We start from the raw sequence: 22,168 nt of genomic DNA, 5'->3' as shown, positions 1-22,168 counted from the left end.
GTATGGAGGAAACCACCAGCTTGAGAAACTGATCACTCCAGGTGTTGTTGTTTAACAGTTCTGTTGCTAAGAGTTCATTCTTCAGAACTGACACATAAATATACCTATAAACTGATTAGCCACAAAGGAAAAAACACATTTAGATATATGTAAAACCAAAATCCTTTAATACATTGGAGATGGAATAGTTACTTAGCTGCAAAAGTTCTGACATTGTTACTTGACATTAAATATTCTGCTTTATTTCCCACATCTTAAATACCAGCAAGGGCACCAACAGCCACTAGCACATGATGAACTCTTTCATCAATTTCCCTATGTAATTTTCCAAAGTCAATTTTACGAAAACTGTATCAACCTTGGGCTGAGTTAGACAGAAAGTTTGTGATTTGGGTTTTTTCTTTGTTTAACTGAATTTACCATCATAGCAAATGTCTTTAGAATCATTTGTCAAAAATACCTTTTAGAGATGTTTTTAGCACGTCAGAAAAACTGCACTGAAAATGAGAAATATTTAAGAAAAGCCTACACAACTGAAATCATGTATTTGCTCATTATCAAAATTTGTGAATACCAGATTGCAGTTACAAACTATACTTTTTGGCACATACTTAGCTCACTATCATTCAGCTGTTGAACCACAGATCCAGCTTGCATCACCTAAGAGGTGCAACAGGCAGGTTATTACAGCTTAAAGCTCATATACCAAACTTGCTTCTTCATAACGTTTTGAGTTTCTATGCATCCTTCTTTTCCAGGAAAACAGCTACATGGCTTATTGGAAGTTCTACTCAAAAATGCAGTCTTTTTTCTTTGTTTACTTCCTATCACAGTGGTAATACATAACCTATAAAGGGGACTAAAGTTTAAAGTGCACTGCATGCAACAATCTAGTTCTCCTATATCTTTGTATCTCCCATATTTATCAAGCTTCCACACTCTCACGAGGCATAAGAAAACATATTTGTCAATTAATAGATATTATAAATGGTACTTGTATATTCCTCTTCTACCATTGTGAGCAAGCGTTACTGAGCTGAAAGGAGAGATCAGTTCACTTACCACTGAACTGCAAACACTCTTCATAATTTCTCTGCCAGAAACGCTAAGACACCTTTTAGGACAAGGAATTAAGAATTTTACTAATGTAATTAATTTAGATTGATCTGAAACAAGGCACTCTTACATCCCTTGGTTTATACTAGTCAAGCAGTATGATGTACACTAACAGTTCACAACATATACTGCTTATCATGCAATTTTAGATCATCCAAAACATTCAATGAAATGTTCATGGAAGGTGATTTTCTACAAAAGCTTGTGTTGTTATAATGGAAGCTTAGCTTTTAACTTCTCCGGAAGGAATAAAAGTATTAAGATGAATACCGCTCACATCAACTTTGGCTAACTACTCTGTTCTGGATGTGCAAGAAACAAGCCACACAAAGGACTCCCATTTACAAAATAAAACCTAGTGATGCAAATTTTGATCTTCGTGTCATATTATCTTTTCCAATCAGAAAAAGTCTCAGAGAACATAAGACTTAAGACTGTTTAAAGTATTTTTAAATGTAAATTCCAACAGGCAATTTTAAAGATTCTTTTGATACGGTTTCATTATCCTATTTTGAACTATCATCAGTTCTGTATACAGTTTTCAGATCAGGACCTAAAATTCTGTTTACTGGATACATTTCTTTATCAGATTTGACCGCAAGATCATCTTTCCCAGCACTACCTTTTTAAAACTATGAAAAAAAAATCTGTAAAAGCCATGAAACAGAATATTGTGCAGTGTTCAGATCCTTACAGTAAGACTTCTTTTCCCAAAATCGCAAAAGAATTTAGTGGTTTAAGTGTTTTCCCCAGGCAATAGACTCTTCTTTCCTAACTGAAATATTAATACATGTCATGCTTTATCAAAGAAATCTTGATTCTGCACTACGTAAGTATTTTAGGGTACAATCATCTGTAACAATTATTTAGGTTGGGGGAGATTGTTGATAGGGTGTCTTTTTGCTTGTTTATTCCAAATGAATATTGTTTGACTGCAATTAAAAGCTAGTACAGACATAGGAGAATTCCTACCTTTCCAAGCAAGTTTTACCAGCAAGTAAGATCTCAAATGCTCTCGTGAGACTGTTACTCTGACTGAATGCACGGCATACCACCTTTCCATTAACAGCATATTTTTGAGATGTGGATCTGGCTAAGTCTAAATATTGTTCAGGAAAGGAGAAGAAAGATTTTCAACTTCACCTCATGTCCAGTACATACTGTCAAAGTAAAATGATTAAAAACGAGACTGTCATCCACATAAAGTTATTTAAATTCAGGGTAAAGCTATGTTTAGACAATGGGAACAGTTTAACAATTAATTACAGAATTATTTTTTATTATTAAAGAGTTCTGCTTCTACATTCCCTTAATCTTTGGAAATACGTCTTCATATTCTACTACATAGGCACATAAAGAAGAGAATACAAAACCTATCCACAAATTTACCCACAAATACCACAGACTTTGGGGATGGGGGAAGGCAAGTTTCTGCCTTTTCTGTGTCTTCAAACCCCCCTGGCTCTTCCTAGCTGAGGAATCTGAATTATCCAAGACCCTTGGAAGGAAATATTTTTAAATTGTAAGTACCCAAACTGGGTTTGATTTGAAGTTAATATTCTTGCCCTCAAGAGCAACAGAGGACAAGAAATTGTACTCCTTATGAAATTTTTACTGCTAATGAAGAAAATGCAGAAGTCAGAAAATACAGCTGACAGTCCATGGCAGCACTGACACTTTGTGGAGGTAAGGGGAAACAACTCCATCATTTCAGATACAAACAAGAACCAGATTGGTAACTCTGAAAGTTACACAGAGAAAATAAATTATTGTTTAAAGAGAATCAGAGTTAAGAACAAAAAAAAAAAAAAAAAAAAGAAAAAGAAAAGAAGAAGAATAAGAGAACTAACAGCAGACTAGGCAAAATTCATGGGAATTTGCTTCAGTTCCGCACTGCTTACAAGCAATGAATGCATAGCCAAGGGGCACACCTGCCCCACAGTGCAGCTGCAGCCTCTGACATGTTTACTACAGATGTCCTGTATTCCAGTTCATCCCTCTCACCACCAGAATCATCCACAAATCCAGCTTTCCCCAGTCCCAGCACTCAGATGACTCCTAGTGCCTTGCATAACAGCTGTCTAGGTCTGATGTCAAGCCACACTCATGCTACATAGACTAAAAAAGAACAGTTAGCTGCTCTGCTCATACTTGAGCCTTTTCCTTAATGACGGCATTAACTTGGGGTTCTCCTCTTTATCAGAACACACAGGAATTTAGTGACTGATAACACTAAACTTTTGTTAAACTTTGATGAATTTGAATAAACAGCTTAAAAAACCCAAACAAAACTGATAGAAAGGTTTATGATCACACTGTCTTTTCTTTATCTCTTTAAGAACAGCACTACTTTTAGTTTCATTTCCTAAGGGTTTTTTTCTTTATTGGTATATTCCATGCACACACGTGTGATTTCTGCCCACCCTAAGCCCTCAAGTTAAAAGTCCTAAGGCAAATACGACTATGTACAAAGTAACTCACTTTATAAAAGTTTGTTAGCATCAGCAACAATAGTAATACGATAGTATTCACCAACAAGCATCCAGTATCATGTAGATTTACATAGCATTGCCACAAAACACCTACAAAAACTGAGCATTCCTCTGAAGTTCTGGCTATCAATATAATGGAAAATAAACATTTTTCTAGACTGTTAAAAAAACTAAAAAGCTTTGAGTCATTCCTTGCCAAGATTTTCTTTGTGTAACAAAATACATTCTCACAAAGCATGAAATTTTCAAGATTCTTTTTTTTTACATTTTAATATGTAATTCTAGCAGGTTTTTTTTGGGGGGAGAGGTTGTGGTTGTTTTTTTTAAAATGGTCTTCAGTTTTAAGTCACTATTTTAAACAGAATAAATAGACTGTAGATCAGATAGAAAACTATTTGTCAAGAATGAATTGCAAAGTAAATTATCTTTCCATTGATAGCCCACAGGGCTATTTTTTTGCCACTTGTTCAAAAGGCTTTATTTAATCATACATACAGAGAGCACATATTACATTGCTGTCGTATGTAAAAACAAGCAAGCAACCCTCTATTGCCAAAGCTGGTGGTTCACATGTGGACAGGGAAAAAAAGGAATAAACTCTCGAGAGGCCATTTGTTTGCATAAATTAACTTCTGAGCAATTGAAGCGCCCAAAACTGTGCTCATTTTCACCTAAAAAGTAAGGTGAATTCCTAGCATCAGCAGCTACACTAAGTCCCACTGTCAACTAGAATGAAACATGGCACAAAAGCATTAAATACATCACATGAACTCAGATGTCAAGATAAAGGATCTTTCCGAACTTGGCTCACGGCACTCTAAACAAACAGCAGTGCATGGATAAAAGCTTTAGACTTTCAAAGTATTAAAATCAGAACTCAGAAAACATTTTATAGTTGGCATAATTTTGCTAAAGCTAGAAGTTACAAATTCTGTAAGTTTGTACAGAAGTTATTCTGAAGCACACAATTACCGGATTTTAAACTGCCTGATAATATTATCCAGTCTTCTTAGAGTACCTTTCCAAAGTAATTTTTTGATCCTGCAGATTAATACTTTATATAGAATATGAAATGCTGTTCTGAAACAAATTAGTAAGATGCAGCAGGTATAACATGAAGATGCAGCCGGATTAACACTTGGAGAAAGTTTAGGTAGTGTAGCTTTAAGTGGACTATTAAAACTTTTACTAACCTCCATAAAAAAAAATCCAACCTAACAACAAAACAACAAAAACCACCACACAAACCCCAAAAAGAACAAAACCAAGCAAACCCAGAGTTCCCTATCTAATCTCATTTTAGAACAGAAGAATGACTTTTGCATCTTTTGTACTCTTTGGCAGGGAATCTATGAAACCAAAACATGTCCTGACAAATTGAACCTTTCCTGAGAAGGGTTCATAGTCATAAACTCATTTATAATGTGGTATGTGGGAGAGGGCAGTCATAACAGTTTGAAAGTCAACAACATGGAATGTACCAACAGATTTATGAAGAACGACAGTAGCAGTTATTTACATGTTCAGGGTAGTTAACTGTTCTTTATGAATCAGGTTTCCCCTGTATAAATTAGAAAACTACAAAAAGTCAAAACTGGGAGAAATCTCCATTGTCTTTAAAAGTCCAAGTAAAAATATCTTTGCAAGCACTTTCCTTAGACAATAGCGTATTGCTCGTATAAAAGGTCTCTTATCCTATAGAAGTCCTGACAGAGACAGCCTTCCAATCCAATGCGCCCTGTTTCAGTCTGAAACAAAAAGACATGTTTCAATTTATTATCTTTACACTAATGAGAAACTTTTCATTTAGAGTATTATTTATCACAGTTTAAGACACAGGACACCTACCCTGCGAACAGCCACCAGATTGTTGCACACAAGCACTCCTCCTACAAATTCAGCTTGTATACCTTCTCGCAAGAGAACTTGCTTGAAGTCAGAGAGTCTTGGCTCATTCATAAACACAGACTGATGTCCAAGAACCTTTAAACAACACACACAATTTTAATACTTCTGCTACTTAATACCTTCCATTTTTTCAAATATCTCCTCATCATTGTGTTGGCAGCAGTGAGGCCTAGACTACAGGACTGAAAATGAGAAGATTGGGTCTATTTCTGTTCATCTGCAGCAAGACATTTCCAGGATAGGGAGCCCTTAGAAGTTATCTATCAAGTGAATCAAAAGTTTCCTTCTTTGCTCACATATTGAAGACAAATGGGAAATTGTCATTAAAGAACCCTCTTCCAAGCCATGTTATGCCAGGCACAGAGCTGCAGTAAGCTGTACAGCTGATCAGTACATACTTCTATGACAGTTGTCACAAATCTGAACAGACTTTAGTTGCCTCCACATTTATCTAGCTCCTAGAATAAACTACATTTAGGACTGTGCAACAGTATCTTAAAAAGCAATTCTAGGATTAGAAGGCATTGTAATCATTCAATGGAAAGATAAAATAATATCTACTCACATACAAAGTATTTTAAGAGAAGAAAAATTTATAGAACAGATTAATTTAATGAACTCAAGTCACTACTATAGAGGCAGAGACGCATGAATTTCAAAGATCTGTATCTCAAGTATAGGAAGTATTTTCCATAGCATCAACAAAACATAATAAAATCCAAGACTGACTAAACATCAACTAATTTCCAAATCTGCAAGTACTAACTACAAATGCGAAACATGCTAATTAAAATCTTATCTTCACAAATAGATGGTACTGTATGCTAGCCGCTGTTAATGGGAATGCAAGAGATCATCCTTGCTGAAAAGCGTAAAACCTGAACAAAGAACAGTACCAGGTTTAACAAAGAGAAAACTAAACATGAAAACCCAGTTTCGGTTAGGCTTTCATTTGAATAAGATCACAGTATCAACCTCTAAGCACTACAAAAAGACAAGCGAATACAGAGCTCTTCAAAAGAGAAGTCTAGATCAGCAAAATTTCTGTACCTCATGAGGTGGCAGAGGTTCCAAAGTAGGAATGATCTCGCTCTCCTCACACATCTCCTTGTCATCATCACCGAAGAGACTTTTCATGGCCTTCTGTTGTGCAATGACACTAGAGTCCGAAGAAGGCATATCCACTTGCATCTCTAAGTCTTCCTCTTCCCTCAACTCCCCCTCTTCCAAAATAACTCCAGTATCCACTTTCGAAACCCGCATGTCCAGAACACCATCTATCCAAGCCAACTCAGCATCCTTGGCTTTACAGAACTGAAGGGAGCTGACAAGAGAATCTTTTAACCTGACCTGGGTCACACAAAAATAAAAGTACTATTAGTTTGATGGAAAACACAGAAAGAGTTCTTACTTTGAGCTTTAAAAATCTATGTGTCTCTCCACATAAGTTTGATTCACACTCTTTTGGGGAGGAAAAGGATGGAATTGGTATCACCAAGGCAAGATGGTCTATGCTTTCAAAACATAGTTTGTCACTACTCAACTTAAAAAGCAGTGGAAATCAATACCTTTTTTGTCTTGGTTAAAATAAAAAAAGAACCTACACAACTGCAAGCCTGAGTTAAAAGGAATTGATCACTTTTGCTGTAATTTTAAAACATCAGAAACCGTTTTTGTGGCCAAGGAGTTCCTCAGTTGGCCTTAGTAAATTTAAGGAAAGTTTCTAGAGATACATGAACATTACTGAACAGCAGTTCCAAATTTCAACCCTCCAAACAAATTATAATTAATATTTTGTTGTAAGAAGGGATGTTGTAAATACATTTTAAAGTGACAAAAACATTACCTTACCCTTATTGCTCTGGTGCACTTCAGGACTTTAACCCATTAAATAAAGCCCTACTCTGAAAGACTGTTATCCACAGGAAATCGTGCATGATCCCCATAGCAGAAATCAAGGTTGCAACTGTATGAGGGATACTGCAACTAACTATCTACCTGCAGCACAACCCACTCAAAAGACACTGGGTTTCTGATGCCCCACTCACATCTGTTATTTTCTAATTCAATATCCCCAGTGTACTTCATCTGTTCAGAAAGCTTCAAGCAGAAAGACAAACTAAAGCTATGCAGAAGACTGAATTTCCCCTTCACGTGGAAAAAAAAAAGAAATTAAATACAAAACAATTACAAATTTATTCAGTTAAATATTTTGTGAAAAAAATCACAATCGTGTAATTTCTTACACACTAGCAACCCTCACAGCTTTAAAAAAAAAAACAAACCCAAACCAACAATAACAACCACCAACAAACCAAACACAGAAAACACTGCTGTTTTAAGACGATCAGAACTGGATAGTTTTGAGAAACTGGAACTTTCCACTTCCTACAGGGTAACAAAATTTTCCCTGGAAAGAAGCAGAAGTACCTCTTTCAACAATTCTACTGATGTTTTTCCTATTAACTTTAAAAGCGCAGAAGGAATAAAGGACTAACGCCTAAAGCACATGTGAGACACTTTCCTCTAAACAACTTCAAAAGTTGAAATGGGACCACACACAACTTTCACATACTTCACACAAATTATCCAAGTTCTCTTATTTAGAGCTTAACCATGAAAATTAAATCCAATATATTAACACAGTGCAACACATTATCATAACCTCACTTTCCAAGAACCAACACATTAACTTTTGGGGAGGGAACAGGACAGGGGGGTACAGGACATGGACGACACGGACACACCACACGACATGTGTCGTCTTTAACATTAATTCACTCCTAACTGGACATGTTCATTTTTAGGTACTATTTAGGCATGAAGGACTTTTTTTCCCTCTTTGCTTTCCAAGGCTCCTCTTCAGATTCCAAAAAGAATCCTGAATTGCAAGTAGTGTACCGTGAGACTCTAAATGTAGGCATTATAAATCTATTAAGACTTGAGTAAAGCAAAATGATATTCCCATGGGCACAAATCTTGCCTTTTGCACTACAGGTAAGAACACACTGATCTTATGTTTAAGCTTTTAAACACTTCTTATGAGTAATAAGCATAGGCAGAATGTTTACCTAGAAGACAGAAAAACACTACTAATGTCTCGATCACACAAAACCAAGTGTACACATAGGTTGTATCGCCCCTCTTCTCCCAGAGAGGGGAGGGCTAAATTAGAGTCTGCCAGTACTGCTCTACTACAGTTCACAGTGGTTACACAACTAAAATTCCAGCACCTTACCTGGTAAATGTGAGTTTCGCTGGTTGCATCTACAGTTTCATGCAGTTTCGGCATGTAAACTTTAATATCTTTTCCACCAAAAGCTCTGCAACATTCTGCAAGGTCCTGACTGGCCTCAGGTGGTCCATGGACAATAATTAGTTGTCTTGGTTTCATTTGGTTAATAATTTTTTTAATTGAGTCCCCATCTGAGCGTCCTTCATAGTCAATGTATGTAACTCTGGCCCTAGTTTGAATTAAGCCAAGAATAACATTTTTTAGTTTAAAAGATTAAACCTTCGAGTGCTCCAAAATATTTCATTTAAAAATAGAAGATATCTTGCAGTTATTCTACATCAGCAAAAGCTGTCAGCAGAAGGTATATTACGGATCAGTAAAATACAGAATTGTCAAATATCAGTACGTATGTGTTTTTAACACTATAAATTCCTAAAACTCACTTACACAGTTATCCAAAACAGGAGATGAGCATATTTGAATATTAACAAAATATATACACATTTGAGTATCTATGCTAACATACTATTGTATCATTTGTTCTTCCTCTTTCACTTGTCTCCATCAGACAGGGAACAAACTGTTAATTTCTTAAGAGTGAGGAACCATAAGACTCTGTACCATGCTCCCACAAAGACTAGTAAAAAAACAACTTGGACAGCTTGGGGTGGGGGCGGGGGCGGGGGCGGGGGGGGGGGGGGGGGGGGGGAAGAAAGAGCAGGCCCTTTCCCACTTCCTTAATTCCAAGCTAGCCTTCCACTCAATTTATACTGTGGCCATGCCACCATTCCAACAGAACTGACAAGAACAACAAAGTCACTCACTTAATTTCCATGGATTCTGTTGCAGAAATACATTTGGTAGGAACATCTGATAGATCCTGGTCCATAGGCTCTTCTCCATTTGTCAAACCAGATTCTAATTTGCTTTTTTCTTCCTCTGTTGCTTGCAGTTCTGGAACTAGAAAATCCTCGGGTCTAAAGAATGAAAGGCATTTTGCTTTTAATAATCTTACAGTAAAACCAAAGCACTACATAATATAAAAATCCACAAGCTTACTATTAATACTGAGATGTTTTATAATTGTTACTGTCAACAATTTTATTACGCTTGCCTTCAATGTGTCCATATTTCAATAGAACTCATTTGGAAAATATTACCTTCCTATCTTAAAAAAGAACTTTGATATCTTGGGAAATACTCACAAATTGAGGTTTTCTATCAAGTATAGGACAAGTATCACTAAGATGAACAATGTTCTTTCCCTTCATTATAAATTTATCAAAATCATGTGTAATTTAAAGCATAAAAAAAGCCAGGTTAAAAAAAATCTTCCATGTTACAAGATTAAAAAAAAAGCGTGCCTGGAGTGGAAACACATTCTAAGAGGTGTTAACACAGGCCAAGGATCAGCACTGCAGCTTCAATACTATCACAAACTTCCTGTGAGACTTAGTGCAAACTGTCCTAACTGTTCAAAAGTTGGACAGGAAGAGTATATAACAGTGCTGCAAGAGACAAAATGAGAGTTTTATTACTTCTATTTTTTAATTATTTCATATCTAGTACATGCTAGTATGCATTACCACCACATACTTGATAATCTCGCCATATTCATCCCATTTAATTCTTTCTTCAGGGGCTGGAAACATTGGATAAGATTTCTTTGCCTGTTTGAAGAAGCTTCCTTTCCGGCTACCTTCACCTTTCATCATCAAATCATGTTTGGTCTTATGTACAGTTGGCTGATCAATATCCTCTTCGGCATCACTCTCATCACTGGAATCGATATCTGCCCTGAAATGACATTCCAAAAAAACCCCTAACACTTTTTTTTCTTCAGGTTTAATATTACATAAAACACACTGACTGGAAAACAACAGTTGACAGAACACTGACCAAGGACAAGGGCAGTTTACGTATCTGAGAAAGAGCTCACAGTCAAACGGCAGATGAAACAGGTCTATCATAACATCAGAATAAAGACAACCATTCCTGATTCCTCAGTGCCCTCAGACAAATTTATCAAAACTATGATTTTCATTTATCCCTGTAAATGCAGCAGAATGATCACACAGAAGTCTCAACTCTGACCATAACAGCAGAATGCAACAGCAGCCAATATACTTACTCTTTAGACTGTTCTAACTTCTTAGCTGCTTCTTTCTTTAGTTTCTCCTTTTCCAGGTATTCTTCAAGTTCTTTTCCTTCCAATTTAACACGTTTTCTCAACTGCAGATAGAATTAACATTAATATTATTGTGAGTAGCTGACATGATTTTAATACTTTTCCTACACACCTCCGACAAGAATATTTGTATTTAATTACCAAGGGCAAGTACAACTTGTATGTCACATACAAGACAAGATTATGCAAACATGTGGCACTTTGGCATGGCAACATCATAACAACATTATCAATTAGTACACTAACAGAGAAGCATTTCTAAAAGTATTAAAATCAATTAGCTTTACAAAAATTTCTTGAAACATCTTCAGGAAACATCTCTCCAATAAGTGGATGCAAATACTCTGAGATGAGCAGTGTTGTTTTTTTTAATTTCTGTGTCACTAACATAAAACCAGAAGAACCTGACAAACTCGTAATAGCAGGCAAAACAATGTTAAGTTTTGTTTCTTGTTTTCTGAAAATCAAATTAGAGTATAGGTCACTTAGACTATTACTAGAATTCAGCATTATTCAAATACTGTAATTCAATGCATCCAATCTTAAACTAAAATAAAGCTGCATCATCAGGTTTAAAATTATCACTGCGATCGCAAGGGACTCCCATAAATTAACAATGTTTACCACAGAAGTAGACACAGGTATATAAATTATTGAAAATAATTTGAAAGTGTAACTAACAATTAACTGTGTTGTTCTAATTCCTAGCTTTCGCTTATCTTTTTTAATTCTGGTGGGACATATTATACTAGTTTGACTTGATTCTTTCCTCATCCAAAACCATCCTATTTTCCAGCAAGAATAATCCATTGTATATTGTGATCTGTATGTCAAATACAAGCAGAATTTTTTCTATTATAACAAAAACATAGAGGAAAGTGTTGTCTAAAGATAAATATTTAAAAGTAATTTCATCCTCATCTCTATAGAGTATTAATTTTGCCACACCAAACAGCATTTTGCAGTTCCTAACGTAAGACCTATTTTTATCTAAGTTTATCCACAACTGGTTAAATATGCAACATACTGATTTCAGATTTCCCTCCACCACTAGAAGTTTTTCAGTACATCAAAGAGGAAACTAAATTCAGTTTTGCTCATATTCCCCCAGACGGCCCACAATAAAAAACCCCTTTGAGATATGTAGACAACTCTTACCTCAATATCTATAACTTTTTCAGAAGGATTATCAATCAGGAATCGTGCTAATGTTCCAGGTGTAGTGCGGTAAGTTAAAATTATAGAGTTTTTGGAATCCTGGCACCATTGAATGAAAAGATCTCTAGAAAATCCACACTCTAAGTCAGGCTGACTGGCAAGAACAACTTTTGGACTAGGCACTCGAGCCAGATCAGACAGACTATGACATAAGGAGAGATGGCGGAACTGAAAAGGGTTGTTTCTCTTGTCTTCAAAGCACCTCATCAATTTGTCACTCATCCATTCAACCTAAAACATGTATTAAGAAAGAGTTACCTATACGAATGCAAGTATTACAATAATGTATAAACCTCATATAAAGTACAGGATGTGGTATACATGTGATTACATCAATGTTTCTCAGCAAGTGTAGAAACAACGCTGAGCATAAACAACACAAAAGCAAGTCCTCTTTTTTAACAGCTATAAACTACGCTCACAAGCTTTGTGATAAAATCAGAAATGAGTATCAAGAAACATGCCCATAACCATGACTAGATTGTCTTACTTGATTGAAAGATGAGACAAACACACAAGACAGATAAGACCACCACCCAGCATTTTACTGTTAAAAAGAAAAACAAAATGCTTTTGCATACAAGTTCCATTACCCTCTTCATAATTGCATTTTAAAATCAGAACAAACCTGTGATTTAGAGAACTCCACTACATTGTAGCTGACGTTATTCAGAAGTGCTAGAGAGTAGACTCCTAATCCTGCATCTTTTGTTCTCCAGATCTGATCAAGAAGTTGAGCAAGTTCCAGAACTCTGCCTGCTGTATCCACAGCTATTAATACGTTTCCATCACCTCGTAATGTTTCCAAAACATTAGCTAAGAAGAATTAAAAACAAAACAAAAATCTACTTGTACTTTGAACCAAAATTAGAATGTTTGTGGCTTGGGGATTTTTTGTTTGTTATATCACACTAGTAATCATAATCAAAAGCAAATTGAACACAGAAATAAATTAAACTTCAAAAGATATCCAAAACCACATTTCCACCAAAATCAAAAGGAGCTAGAGTTTTCTTGGTAGCTCTGAAGATCTCACTGCTTTGATACTACTTTTTCTTTCTTTTTTCTTTATTTAAAAAAAACCCAAACCCCACATAAAATCCCAACAGTAAAATGGAGTTTAAAAAAGAATGTGCTGAGGAAGGTCAAAAAAATCCCTTAAGAGGAGATGAATTGATACTGGGTAAAACACAGTTTTCAAATACGCTTAATTGTTTTCAGGAAAATGTTTTACCCACAGGATCAGTGCTATCAGAAAAGTGTAATTCAAAATTTATTAAATTGTAGTAAAGGTTCTGAGTTTGGATGCTGATGAATTTCTTACAGAAAAACAATTTACAGTAGCTAATAAATCACATTACTGCTATTTTCAAGTGCAAACAGAATACATACTCAGCAGCTGTTCATCCCTTTGCTTCCTCCTGGGTTGTACATAAGTAGCATTAAATGAATCTGTAATAAGCAATGAAGGCCTGCTCAACATTTCCAAGGAACATCCATTCAGATGGCTGTGGAAAAAAGGCAAAAATCTCACTTTTTGCATTTCTATTTTATGAGAAAAAAATGAGAACTAGTTTCCAGATGTTTGCATGTACAGAAATTAAACTCCTCAGTAGCTGAATGTTTTCTGCTTCAAACTTACACATAACTAAAACTGAACGGAATAAAGAAACCCAGAGCTAATGCTTGTTTCAAACTGATTAATCCAAACACAAGTGAAATTAGTAGTCTTATTAGAGCTGGAAAGGCACTGCTACTTCCATACCTGTTTATCACACACTAAACGATGCACACGTAACACAATGTCTAAGAAATACATATTGCTGTGTTGAACTTACATCTCCCTCTTGTGGTTGAAATCAACTGCATAAACAATTTCTTCCTCTCCATCCTTGACAATCTTCCAAATTGTGCCTCCTATCATGTGGCCAGCTGGCAATGGTGTGATTGACAAACCATGTCCTTTGCCTACAAAAGTTTTCAATATTTGAGGTACATGAGATGTATTAAAATCCATTACTCTGAATAAGAGATAGTAATTTCAAACAACTGAACGCCAAAATTATTACTGGGGAAAAAGGTTAAATCAAGTATGAAAAAGCAGTAACATATCTGTCCTTGCCATCGAACCAGTAACTTCAAAATTTTTTGCAATTCACTTCTATTATGCCTCCAGAAAAAGAAATTGAAGTAAAGATCACTTCTTCCCTCCACCTCCCACCAGTACTCAGAGGCGCTGCAGAGCTCCTGTAACTACAGGCCTAAACGACAGTAAATTATATAACAAACATATGACATGAAAACAAGCACACTGGTGAAAGGCAGATCCCTCTCTGGGGTAACACAAAATGTTTACTCTATCATTCACTGTCTAGGTACTTACAAAAACACATATAAATTACACAAACTGGAAGCTTCCCGGAATGACAAACACACAAGTCAAACAATACCAGGAAAGGTGTCCATGTACTGCAGTCAGGATGACAGATTTTTTTCACCACCTGATGCTTTTTTTTTTTATTAATGCACTGTTGCTTCTTGTCATCGGTGCTAGCCTAGACCTTTGTCAGATTACAACTAGACCACCTATGACCATTACTCACTGACTTTGCTGCATTCCACCAACTTGAACAGAAGTGCACAGCTTTAATAATAATTAAAATATACATTATCTTCTTAAATGCATCCATTGAGTCTTTCTGAGTCACTTCCATTAAATATGAAAAAAGTAGGGTGTTTTTAAAAAGTTGCTCACTAAAATTACTTTTAAGATGTAAAAGCTGGCAGCACAGACATAGCCTTGCTACAAATACCTTGAATAAGGGTCAGCAGCCTTTCAAGATTGGCATCCCATTTCTATTTTGCAAATTACAGGGAAAGTATTTTGGCAAGCAGCACTCAGGAACTGGGAGATATTGCATCTCGGAGACAAGCTGCTGGTGGTCAGCTTGTATGTGTCTTTGTTCAAGAACAGGGTTTCCACTTCATTCTGATCTTTAAATTCAACAAGAGCGAAAAGCTGCTGATTGTCCGGATGCCACAGTTCCTAGCAATAAGCTACACAGAGTATCATTCAGAATCAGTGAAGACCTCCTCGTTAAATCATCCAAATGCTGTAACGTAATGTCTGCAACCTATTCATTCTCTAGAAAGCTTTCCTTTGTGTTACTGGTTACCGAAGAGTTCTAAGGTATCTACCACTAGGCATGAGTAAAAGCTTTTGAGAGACATGAGCAAATTCCAAGAAAAGTTATAAAAATACAAAAGAGAAACAAATGTCTAAACATGCTCTGGCATGACTTCCTCCTCATTAAGTGGAAATTCTACCCATATTCTACCACATACAATTACTGAGGCAAACATTCAGCTGATACAGACTGACAGTGCTAGTGAATTCAGCCCTGCAAAATGTACAACATCCCAAAACTTACTCCCTTTAAGAAAAAGTTACTTTAACTCTGAATGACTCTGTTGCCTTTCACTAAAAACCATTTATTGAAACCCTTGTGACAACTTTACCTTTCAAGTTCACAATCTGAGAAAACTTCAGCTGTTGTATCTTATCAAAGGCTGCGTCTACATCATCCAATGTAAAGAGGGTGAAATCTTCAGTATTATGGCGAGACTAAAACATATAATAAGTATAGAGCATTCAAGAACCTGAGCACTCTATCGTATCAAAGATGTTGTGTATGAAATTATCAACTTAAATATACCTGGTAGAGATCGTACATAAACATCTGTCCCATTTTATATACAGGAATAGTTGCATAAATGGCACAATTCAACCCCATTTTTCCAACTGCATATGGAAGAGCACCAAGGTGTAGAGGGTCAGGATGAGAAAGCAGAACAGCATCAACCTGGTGTACATGTCTACAAACAGAGGGACAATAGAAGTTGGTGAAAAGAGTTCTGTATGGTGTTATATACTTCCTGTTATGGCTGTTTTGAGAATACATACACAGTCTGAATGCCAAACAAGAAAACTTAAATCCTTCCAAGTTCAGAACAAACTTTTTTCAAATTATAATTAAAAGATATTTCCAAACATTCAAGTACTTAAAAATGCAAGTGACTTCTTAAAATATAATTTTAATATCTGAAACACTTAAGTTTCACACTAAATTCTTGATTAGAAAAACCTCGATATATATTTGTACACCAGAAAGTACATTAACTGAGGGGCCAAAAATATTATCACTGCAGATATGGTAAAAACTGTTTATACATCTAAAAACCTAAGACAGACTACAATTTCTCTTCTGATGAGAAATACCAAGTAACAGGACCAAAGACACAACAATTCTTAAACTGATAAGGATCAAATCAAAATATATTTCCTTAAAAACAGAAAAGGGTGAATATATCATTTACGAAAAGCGGCACATAATTTTTTGTGGTTTTATTCATTTTAAAAACAAAGTGTTGCACAAAGTAAGAACTGAGACTAAGAACTTACTACCTATCATGACTGAAGAACTTGAGGGTGTAAAACATATGCAACAAGTGAAAATACAAGTTGGGCTGAAAGCTTTTTGTTCCCTGACACAGTAACTGGGGCACGTACATTCTTCTTGATGGCTGCTATTAAAAGAGGGATTTTATTTAATTGCTTTCAGATAAAACACTTGAAAAATTTTATATATTATCCTTAGTACATAATAATCCTCAGTTAAAAGACTTTAAACAATACAAGTGTGTCCACGCTAGAAAAGTGAATCTATAAAAATAGCATCACAAAGTTTAGTTGCTTTCAGGAATTTCCATGTTTCAGTCATAACCTTGTAATCAATGCTTGCATCAGCAAGGCTCCTTGCTGTAAACCTGCAGAAGTTCAGTATTAAATTCTAGACAGGTTTATTTCTTTGCAGGGCTGGGATAACAGAAGCTGTTTTCCTGACTGACAGTCTATTCAACTTGAAACAAAAGGCGAGAGCTTAACCACTTTGTATTCAGCCTACATACACTAAGGATTCTTTCATTTAAATCTTAGTTAACTATTCTAAATTAGTTTACAGCCAAGGTCAGTCTCCCATAAACTCTGTTCTATGTCATGTTTATGACAAAAAATCAAAACATCCAAGCCAAAACAAACATTGAACAGTCTGAGAATTATAATTAATAGATGTAACTCAGACTCACAATAAAAAAAAAATCAATTTTCTACTGGAAATGTTTCAGCAGTACAATTCCCTTCATATAAAACATACTTAAAACAAAAAAGAAAATAAAATTTTGGATTTAACATCACCATACCATTGCACAGTATTTTGAAAACTTTCAGAAAATGACAAATCTATTTAAAAAAAAAAAGCGTATGAGTCGAACTACTTACTTCCTCAGAGAATCAATAATATCCATAGAAAAGTTTTCATCCCAGCCACAGTCCAAAAGAAAACGAAATTCATCTACTTGCAACAGATAGCAAAGGGCAGATTCCTCCTGCACCCCTGACAGCGTAGTCAACTTGATAATTGACGTCATTTTCCTCTCTAAGTCTTTACCCTCCAAAAGAACTAATCTGAATGGGGGGGAAAAAATATTTCATTGACTAAGCCAAAGGAAAAGCCTATTTATTTAGATTTAACTTCATAGATTTCTGAGAATATACAGGATAACAGTTGTGAATACTGCTCAATACAGCTAGTGAATACCAATTAAATCTCAGATATTAACTTTTGATTGCTGTAGGTCTTTTGTTATTATAAAGACAAGTTTTTTGCAATAATAATAAAAAATAAAGGATTAGTAGGAGCAGTGCAGTTAACAGCAGCTCTCCCCCCGAAGGCCGGATGGGGACATCCGGCCATGGCGCGCGCAGGGCTGTGGCCCCTCAAGCCCAGCGACTGCCGGAGGGGGGAAGCAGTGACCCCGCACGACGGCTCCAGCGCCCCGCCGGGCCCTGCCGCCCGGGCCCGCCACCGAGACAGAGGCCCGGTCGTGATGGCGTGAGCCTCGCCGGCCGAGCCCGACGTTAAGGGAGCGAGCCCTGCGCCCACTCCAGCCGCGAAAGGAAGAGTAGGAGGAAGAGGAGGAAGAAAAGGGCGAGCTCGGTGAGGACAAGGCGAGCGCTTCACGCCTCAGCGCCGGGCCGAGACCGGCTCCCCGCGGGGAGCAGAGGGGGGCACAGAGGGGCGTTCAGCGGGGAGGAGAGGGGCATTCCTTCGGCGGGGAGCAATTTGCTGCCCCCGAACCGCCGCCGCTACCTGCCTCCTGCCTCGCGGACTGCCCGCGCGCCGGCCTCCCTCAAGCCCACCGGGGCGCGCGCCCGCCACCTCCACCCCGTGCAGCGCCCTCCGCCATCTTGTGGGAGGCGGGGAGAAGGAGGAGGGAAGGTGAAAGGGTAACGGACGGCACCACCGCGAGGCCGACGGGGGTGAGGGCCCTCCTCCCCCGCTCCCTGCGCGGCCGGTGGGCTCTCCCGGCCTGCTCGCGCCGCCCGTTGCCCTTGGTGTGGCCGCTGCGCGGGGCCCGGCGGCAGCGAGGAGCGGTAACGGCTGGGGTCTGCGTGGGGGGCGGGAACAGCCGAGAGGGTGTTTGGTACCGGCGTCAGCATTCCCCGGGGGCGCCTCGCCCTGTCCTCTACCCCTTCGGCCGGGACATGGGGTCGGGGGGCCGGTCGGGAGCGCCTCTCAGCCCCGGGCCTTTATGGCGCTCTTGCCTCTGCGGACATGGGCGTGCGGAGGACGGCGGGGTTCCCAGGCAGGCTGGGGACAGCGTTTTTCCGTGCCCGGCGGAGGCGGGAGGCTGGCAGGGCCCTTTCTTAGATCAGTACCGTGAGCGTCGCCCCGAGCCGCCATCGTGGCCGACTGAGGGAGCGGGCTGGAGAGGGCAGCGCCTCCCGCCGTGCTCCCCGACACCGCCTCAGGTGCTTGGTGCGACGGATGCGAGGGACGGCGCCGTTTGTATCCGTCCGCTGTAATTAGTGTGCAGTTTTGAGCTCGCAGCTCTGTGACTTCCTTAGTGTCTCGTATAGCTTCCAGCAAGACGCTAATCTGCAAGACTTTGGTTAGTGAGGTTGGAAAAGGCTTGCTGGATTTTAGAAATTACCTTTCTTCCTTATCTGTGAATTCCTTACTGAGCGCGTAGCTTATTTTGCAGTCTTGGTATAGATAATAAAGCATTAATCTATCGGAGTGTAGGTTATGAATGCATTTGTAACGTTATACAGAACAGCAAACTTCTGTATCGTTAGAGTTACTTTAATGGGTAAATTATTCTAGAAGTATTTCACCAGGGATATCTTAAAAGAGATGTTCAATTTCTTGCCTATTTTAGGATAAAATCCTACTTCCCAGGGCCAAGAGTTAGTTAGGATTGTTAATTAAATTATTGATTAAAAAAAACCCTGTGTATGGATTTGAGAACAGCACGTGTCTTGTAGAATGTGGTTGATGGCTACTGCGTTTATTATGCTGTTGTAGGTTCCTAGTAAATGAGATTAAAGGTACCAGGTATGCAACAGCTTCCATGTACAGATTTATTAGTAACTCTCATTTGTTATGCTTTTCTTTCTAGCAGTCATGGTGAATTTTGCCCAAGCTGTGCGTGATCACTGGGTTCACATCCTTGTTCCCTTAGGATTTGTTATTGGCTGCTATTTGGACAGAAGGAATGATGAAAAACTGTCAGCCTTCAGAAACAAGAGCTTATTATATAGAAGGTCTGCTTTATGATGCCTCTTAAATATATTTATATTTTAATTTATATTGCAGAGGGCTTCTCTATTCTTTTTGAGAGTCTTAAGTATGAAAAACAAAATCAGTGATGCTATCAAAATATTAAATGGAAGAAAGCTCCAAAAATTTCAGCAAGCGTTCTATTAGTTGACATTTTAGTCAACATATTTAATTTAAAATAATTACAGCAGTGAATCAAAAGTCTTGATGTTAATACATTTTATCTGTGGAAGCAAGACAAACAAGTGCAGACATTAGTGAACATTAAGACACTGATTTGTATCTAAATAAACTTACTAGAAGGGTGCACTACATGAGTCCAAAAATATAAAGTAAATATTTAAAATGCAAATGAATGAGAAATTAATGTTGCTAGGAAAAAGTCCTCTTAAACAAATAAAACTTAACCATTTGCTTTCATTATACTTTGCCCTTTACAGAGTAATGAACTGAGTAAGAAAGTAGGCTTATGACATAATTCACACCATACGTTAACTTAGTGTTCGCTATATAGGAATTGTTAGTGCCTAGCACTGTTGTATTTAAAACAAAAGTAAATTTGCAGTGCTACTAATGAAATGGAATCTTGAAGGATTGAAGTAAAAAATATGACTTCAAACTTTACTAGGAAATGTACTTTCGAGGAAAACTTCTAATATGGTTTTGGGAAGTTTATAAATTAGGCCAAGGAAAAATGTGTAAAAGTGTGTATCTAACAAAATAATGTATGTTAACTGGGGGAGCAGAGCTATAAAATATATTTTAATGTAAAAAATAAATAACAAGTTAGGGAAGTGTTTTCTGTAGGTATGTATTTTCTTATTCTCCATGTCCTTGAAGATTCTACAGGTGGGAGAATGCAGTGTCTTGCGTTTTATTGTTGTTAGTGAATTGAAAATGGAAAATTGGCTTTTTTGGCTCCTAATTAATTTTTAATTAAGCAGTGATTTGAAATCAAATCATTTGGAAAAAGACGGTATTTTCACAGTAGTAGAGAAGGCTTTGGCGCTCCAAAGCTTATTAATCATTAACTGCTGCCAAGTTCTTAGTCATGAAATGTGGCAACCGTTATTTTGTCTTTCTCTAAAACTTCAGCGGGAAACACGGTGCTTGAATTTTAATTTTCAACTTTTCAGTGGATTATAGGAAGCCTCTATCTTAAATTTAAAATTATTGCAGCACTTTTTAACTAAATACTTTTCTAAATTTGTATCATTTTAAAATAATAACCAAGTTTTGAAAAATTAACATCTTTAAATGTTTATGTTTGCAACTGCTGTACCTTCACTGAAGGATGTGATTACATACACTGATCAGTTCGGGCTTACTGGTGGCTGATGTCTGAGGGAGAATTTAGATAACGCATTGCCTCTTCTCTATCAGTTCTCCTAATTCTGTATTGGACCATAGGGTTAATGAAACAACAGGAAAAAAATCATGCTGCATAGCATGCACTAATAGGAGGAATGTTATTATCACTTCGCAGGTGGATTTCTTTTTTAATCTGGTCTCACCTAAATTAGTTCTGAGTAAGAAAGTAAGTTTATGGCATAATCTACCCCACTATGACATTTGCACTATTTTTACTGCAATTGCTGATGAAGTTGGGCGAGTATTTCATCATATTGCAAAAATCCCCTCTGCTTTCACACTTAGTTCTCTTCCCACTAAAGTAATGAATTTTTGTATTGAAAAGAAATAGAATTTTTCCTTTTGGATCCCATTATGTAAAAAGTCTGTTAACTCATTAGAGGTCAGCGGTTTGTGCTCCATTCCGTTGCAGCTTTGGGAAGAAAAGAGGAAGCTTATCGGTACTGAAAGATTTTTAACTGATAAGGATTGCAAGAAAAGTTAAATTTACACTTAACTGTCACAATTAAGTTATTGTAGAATAATTAATTACATTTATTAGTAATTATTCTACAAAAATTATCCTAATTTTAGTCTCTTTCCTCTCTTTCTTTCCACACAGAGACTTGAAGCCTGGTGAAGAAACTACATGGAAATAAAGGCTGCTGATAAAATGGAAAATATTTTCATTTGATTTATCATCTTGTCTCACGTTGAAAGAATAGGATTGTGGTTTTTATCTTGAGAGAATATGTAAAGCTACATATGTCATGGACACCTGCGATTCATCAGTGCGAGTTTAATTTCCAATCTTACTTTTTGGAAGATGATTTAATTACATGACTAATATGTGTCCAGAAATCCCATTAGTCCATAAGAGTTGAGAAACTTTTGTCCCCAGAGGTGATACTCGGGAGCGGGGAGGAAGAATTATGTAATAAAGAAAAACTATGCAAAAATAATTTATGTTGTTACTGAT

General features: G+C 37.2%; 2 protein-coding genes across 5 annotated transcripts; one reads left to right on the top strand and one right to left on the bottom strand.

Annotated features, from left to right (window-relative positions):
• Window positions 1-146: 146 nt before the first annotated feature.
• CPSF2 (cleavage and polyadenylation specific factor 2) lies at window positions 147-18,491 on the bottom strand. 2 transcript variants are annotated; one of them, XM_054827205.1, is made up of 15 exons: window positions 18,367-18,491; window positions 17,496-17,681; window positions 15,874-16,033; window positions 15,677-15,782; window positions 13,996-14,125; window positions 13,550-13,665; window positions 12,786-12,973; window positions 12,098-12,388; window positions 10,883-10,983; window positions 10,348-10,548; window positions 9,576-9,728; window positions 8,755-8,980; window positions 6,567-6,866; window positions 5,457-5,591; window positions 147-5,356 (listed from the first exon to the last, which is right to left on the bottom strand). In XM_054827205.1, the coding sequence occupies exons 2-15, from the start codon at window positions 17,642-17,644 to the stop codon at window positions 5,264-5,266; spliced, it is 2,349 nt and encodes a 782-aa protein (XP_054683180.1). In that variant the 5' UTR covers window positions 17,645-17,681; window positions 18,367-18,491; the 3' UTR covers window positions 147-5,263. The 2 variants fall into 2 exon arrangements, with proteins under 2 accessions (XP_054683180.1, XP_054683182.1); XM_054827207.1 differs by having other exon boundaries at window positions 18,371-18,478.
• NDUFB1 (NADH:ubiquinone oxidoreductase subunit B1) lies at window positions 18,056-22,151 on the top strand. Of its 3 annotated transcripts, none has more exons than XM_054827211.1 (3): window positions 18,056-18,213; window positions 19,679-19,823; window positions 21,812-22,151. In XM_054827211.1, the coding sequence occupies exons 2-3, from the start codon at window positions 19,684-19,686 to the stop codon at window positions 21,846-21,848; spliced, it is 177 nt and encodes a 58-aa protein (XP_054683186.1). In that variant the 5' UTR covers window positions 18,056-18,213; window positions 19,679-19,683; the 3' UTR covers window positions 21,849-22,151. The 3 variants fall into 3 exon arrangements, with proteins under 3 accessions (XP_054683186.1, XP_054683184.1, XP_054683185.1); XM_054827209.1 differs by lacking the exon at window positions 18,056-18,213 and adding an exon at window positions 18,510-18,650; XM_054827210.1 differs by lacking the exon at window positions 18,056-18,213 and adding an exon at window positions 18,514-18,650 and having other exon boundaries at window positions 19,682-19,823.
• The last annotated feature ends 17 nt before the right edge of the window (window positions 22,152-22,168 follow it).

The sequence above is a fragment of the Grus americana genome, chromosome 5 (assembly GCF_028858705.1).
Source record: "Grus americana isolate bGruAme1 chromosome 5, bGruAme1.mat, whole genome shotgun sequence".
NCBI lineage: Eukaryota > Metazoa > Chordata > Aves > Gruiformes > Gruidae > Grus > Grus americana.
The sequence above is the reverse complement of the archived record's forward strand: the minus strand, read 5'-3'. Positions and strand labels throughout refer to the sequence as shown.

What these genes read in the sequence shown, in the direction of transcription:
- CPSF2 (XM_054827205.1), bottom strand. Translation starts at nt 17,644, where the DNA reads ATGACGTCAATTATCAAGTTGACTACGCTGTCAGGGGTGCAGGAGGAA. An exon ending in TGGAGTTCTCTAAATCACAG is followed by an intron (nt 12,389 to 12,785) that starts GTTTGTTCTGAT and finishes TACATGTTTTAG; the next exon opens with GTTGAATGGATGAGTGACAA. An exon ending in AAGTTAGAACAGTCTAAAGA is followed by an intron (nt 10,549 to 10,882) that starts GTAAGTATATTG and finishes ATGTCATTTCAG; the next exon opens with GGCAGATATCGATTCCAGTG.
- NDUFB1 (XM_054827211.1), top strand. Translation starts at nt 19,684, where the DNA reads ATGGTGAATTTTGCCCAAGCTGTGCGTGATCACTGGGTTCACATCCTT. An exon ending in AAGAGCTTATTATATAGAAG is followed by an intron (nt 19,824 to 21,811) that starts GTCTGCTTTATG and finishes CTTTCCACACAG; the next exon opens with AGACTTGAAGCCTGGTGAAG.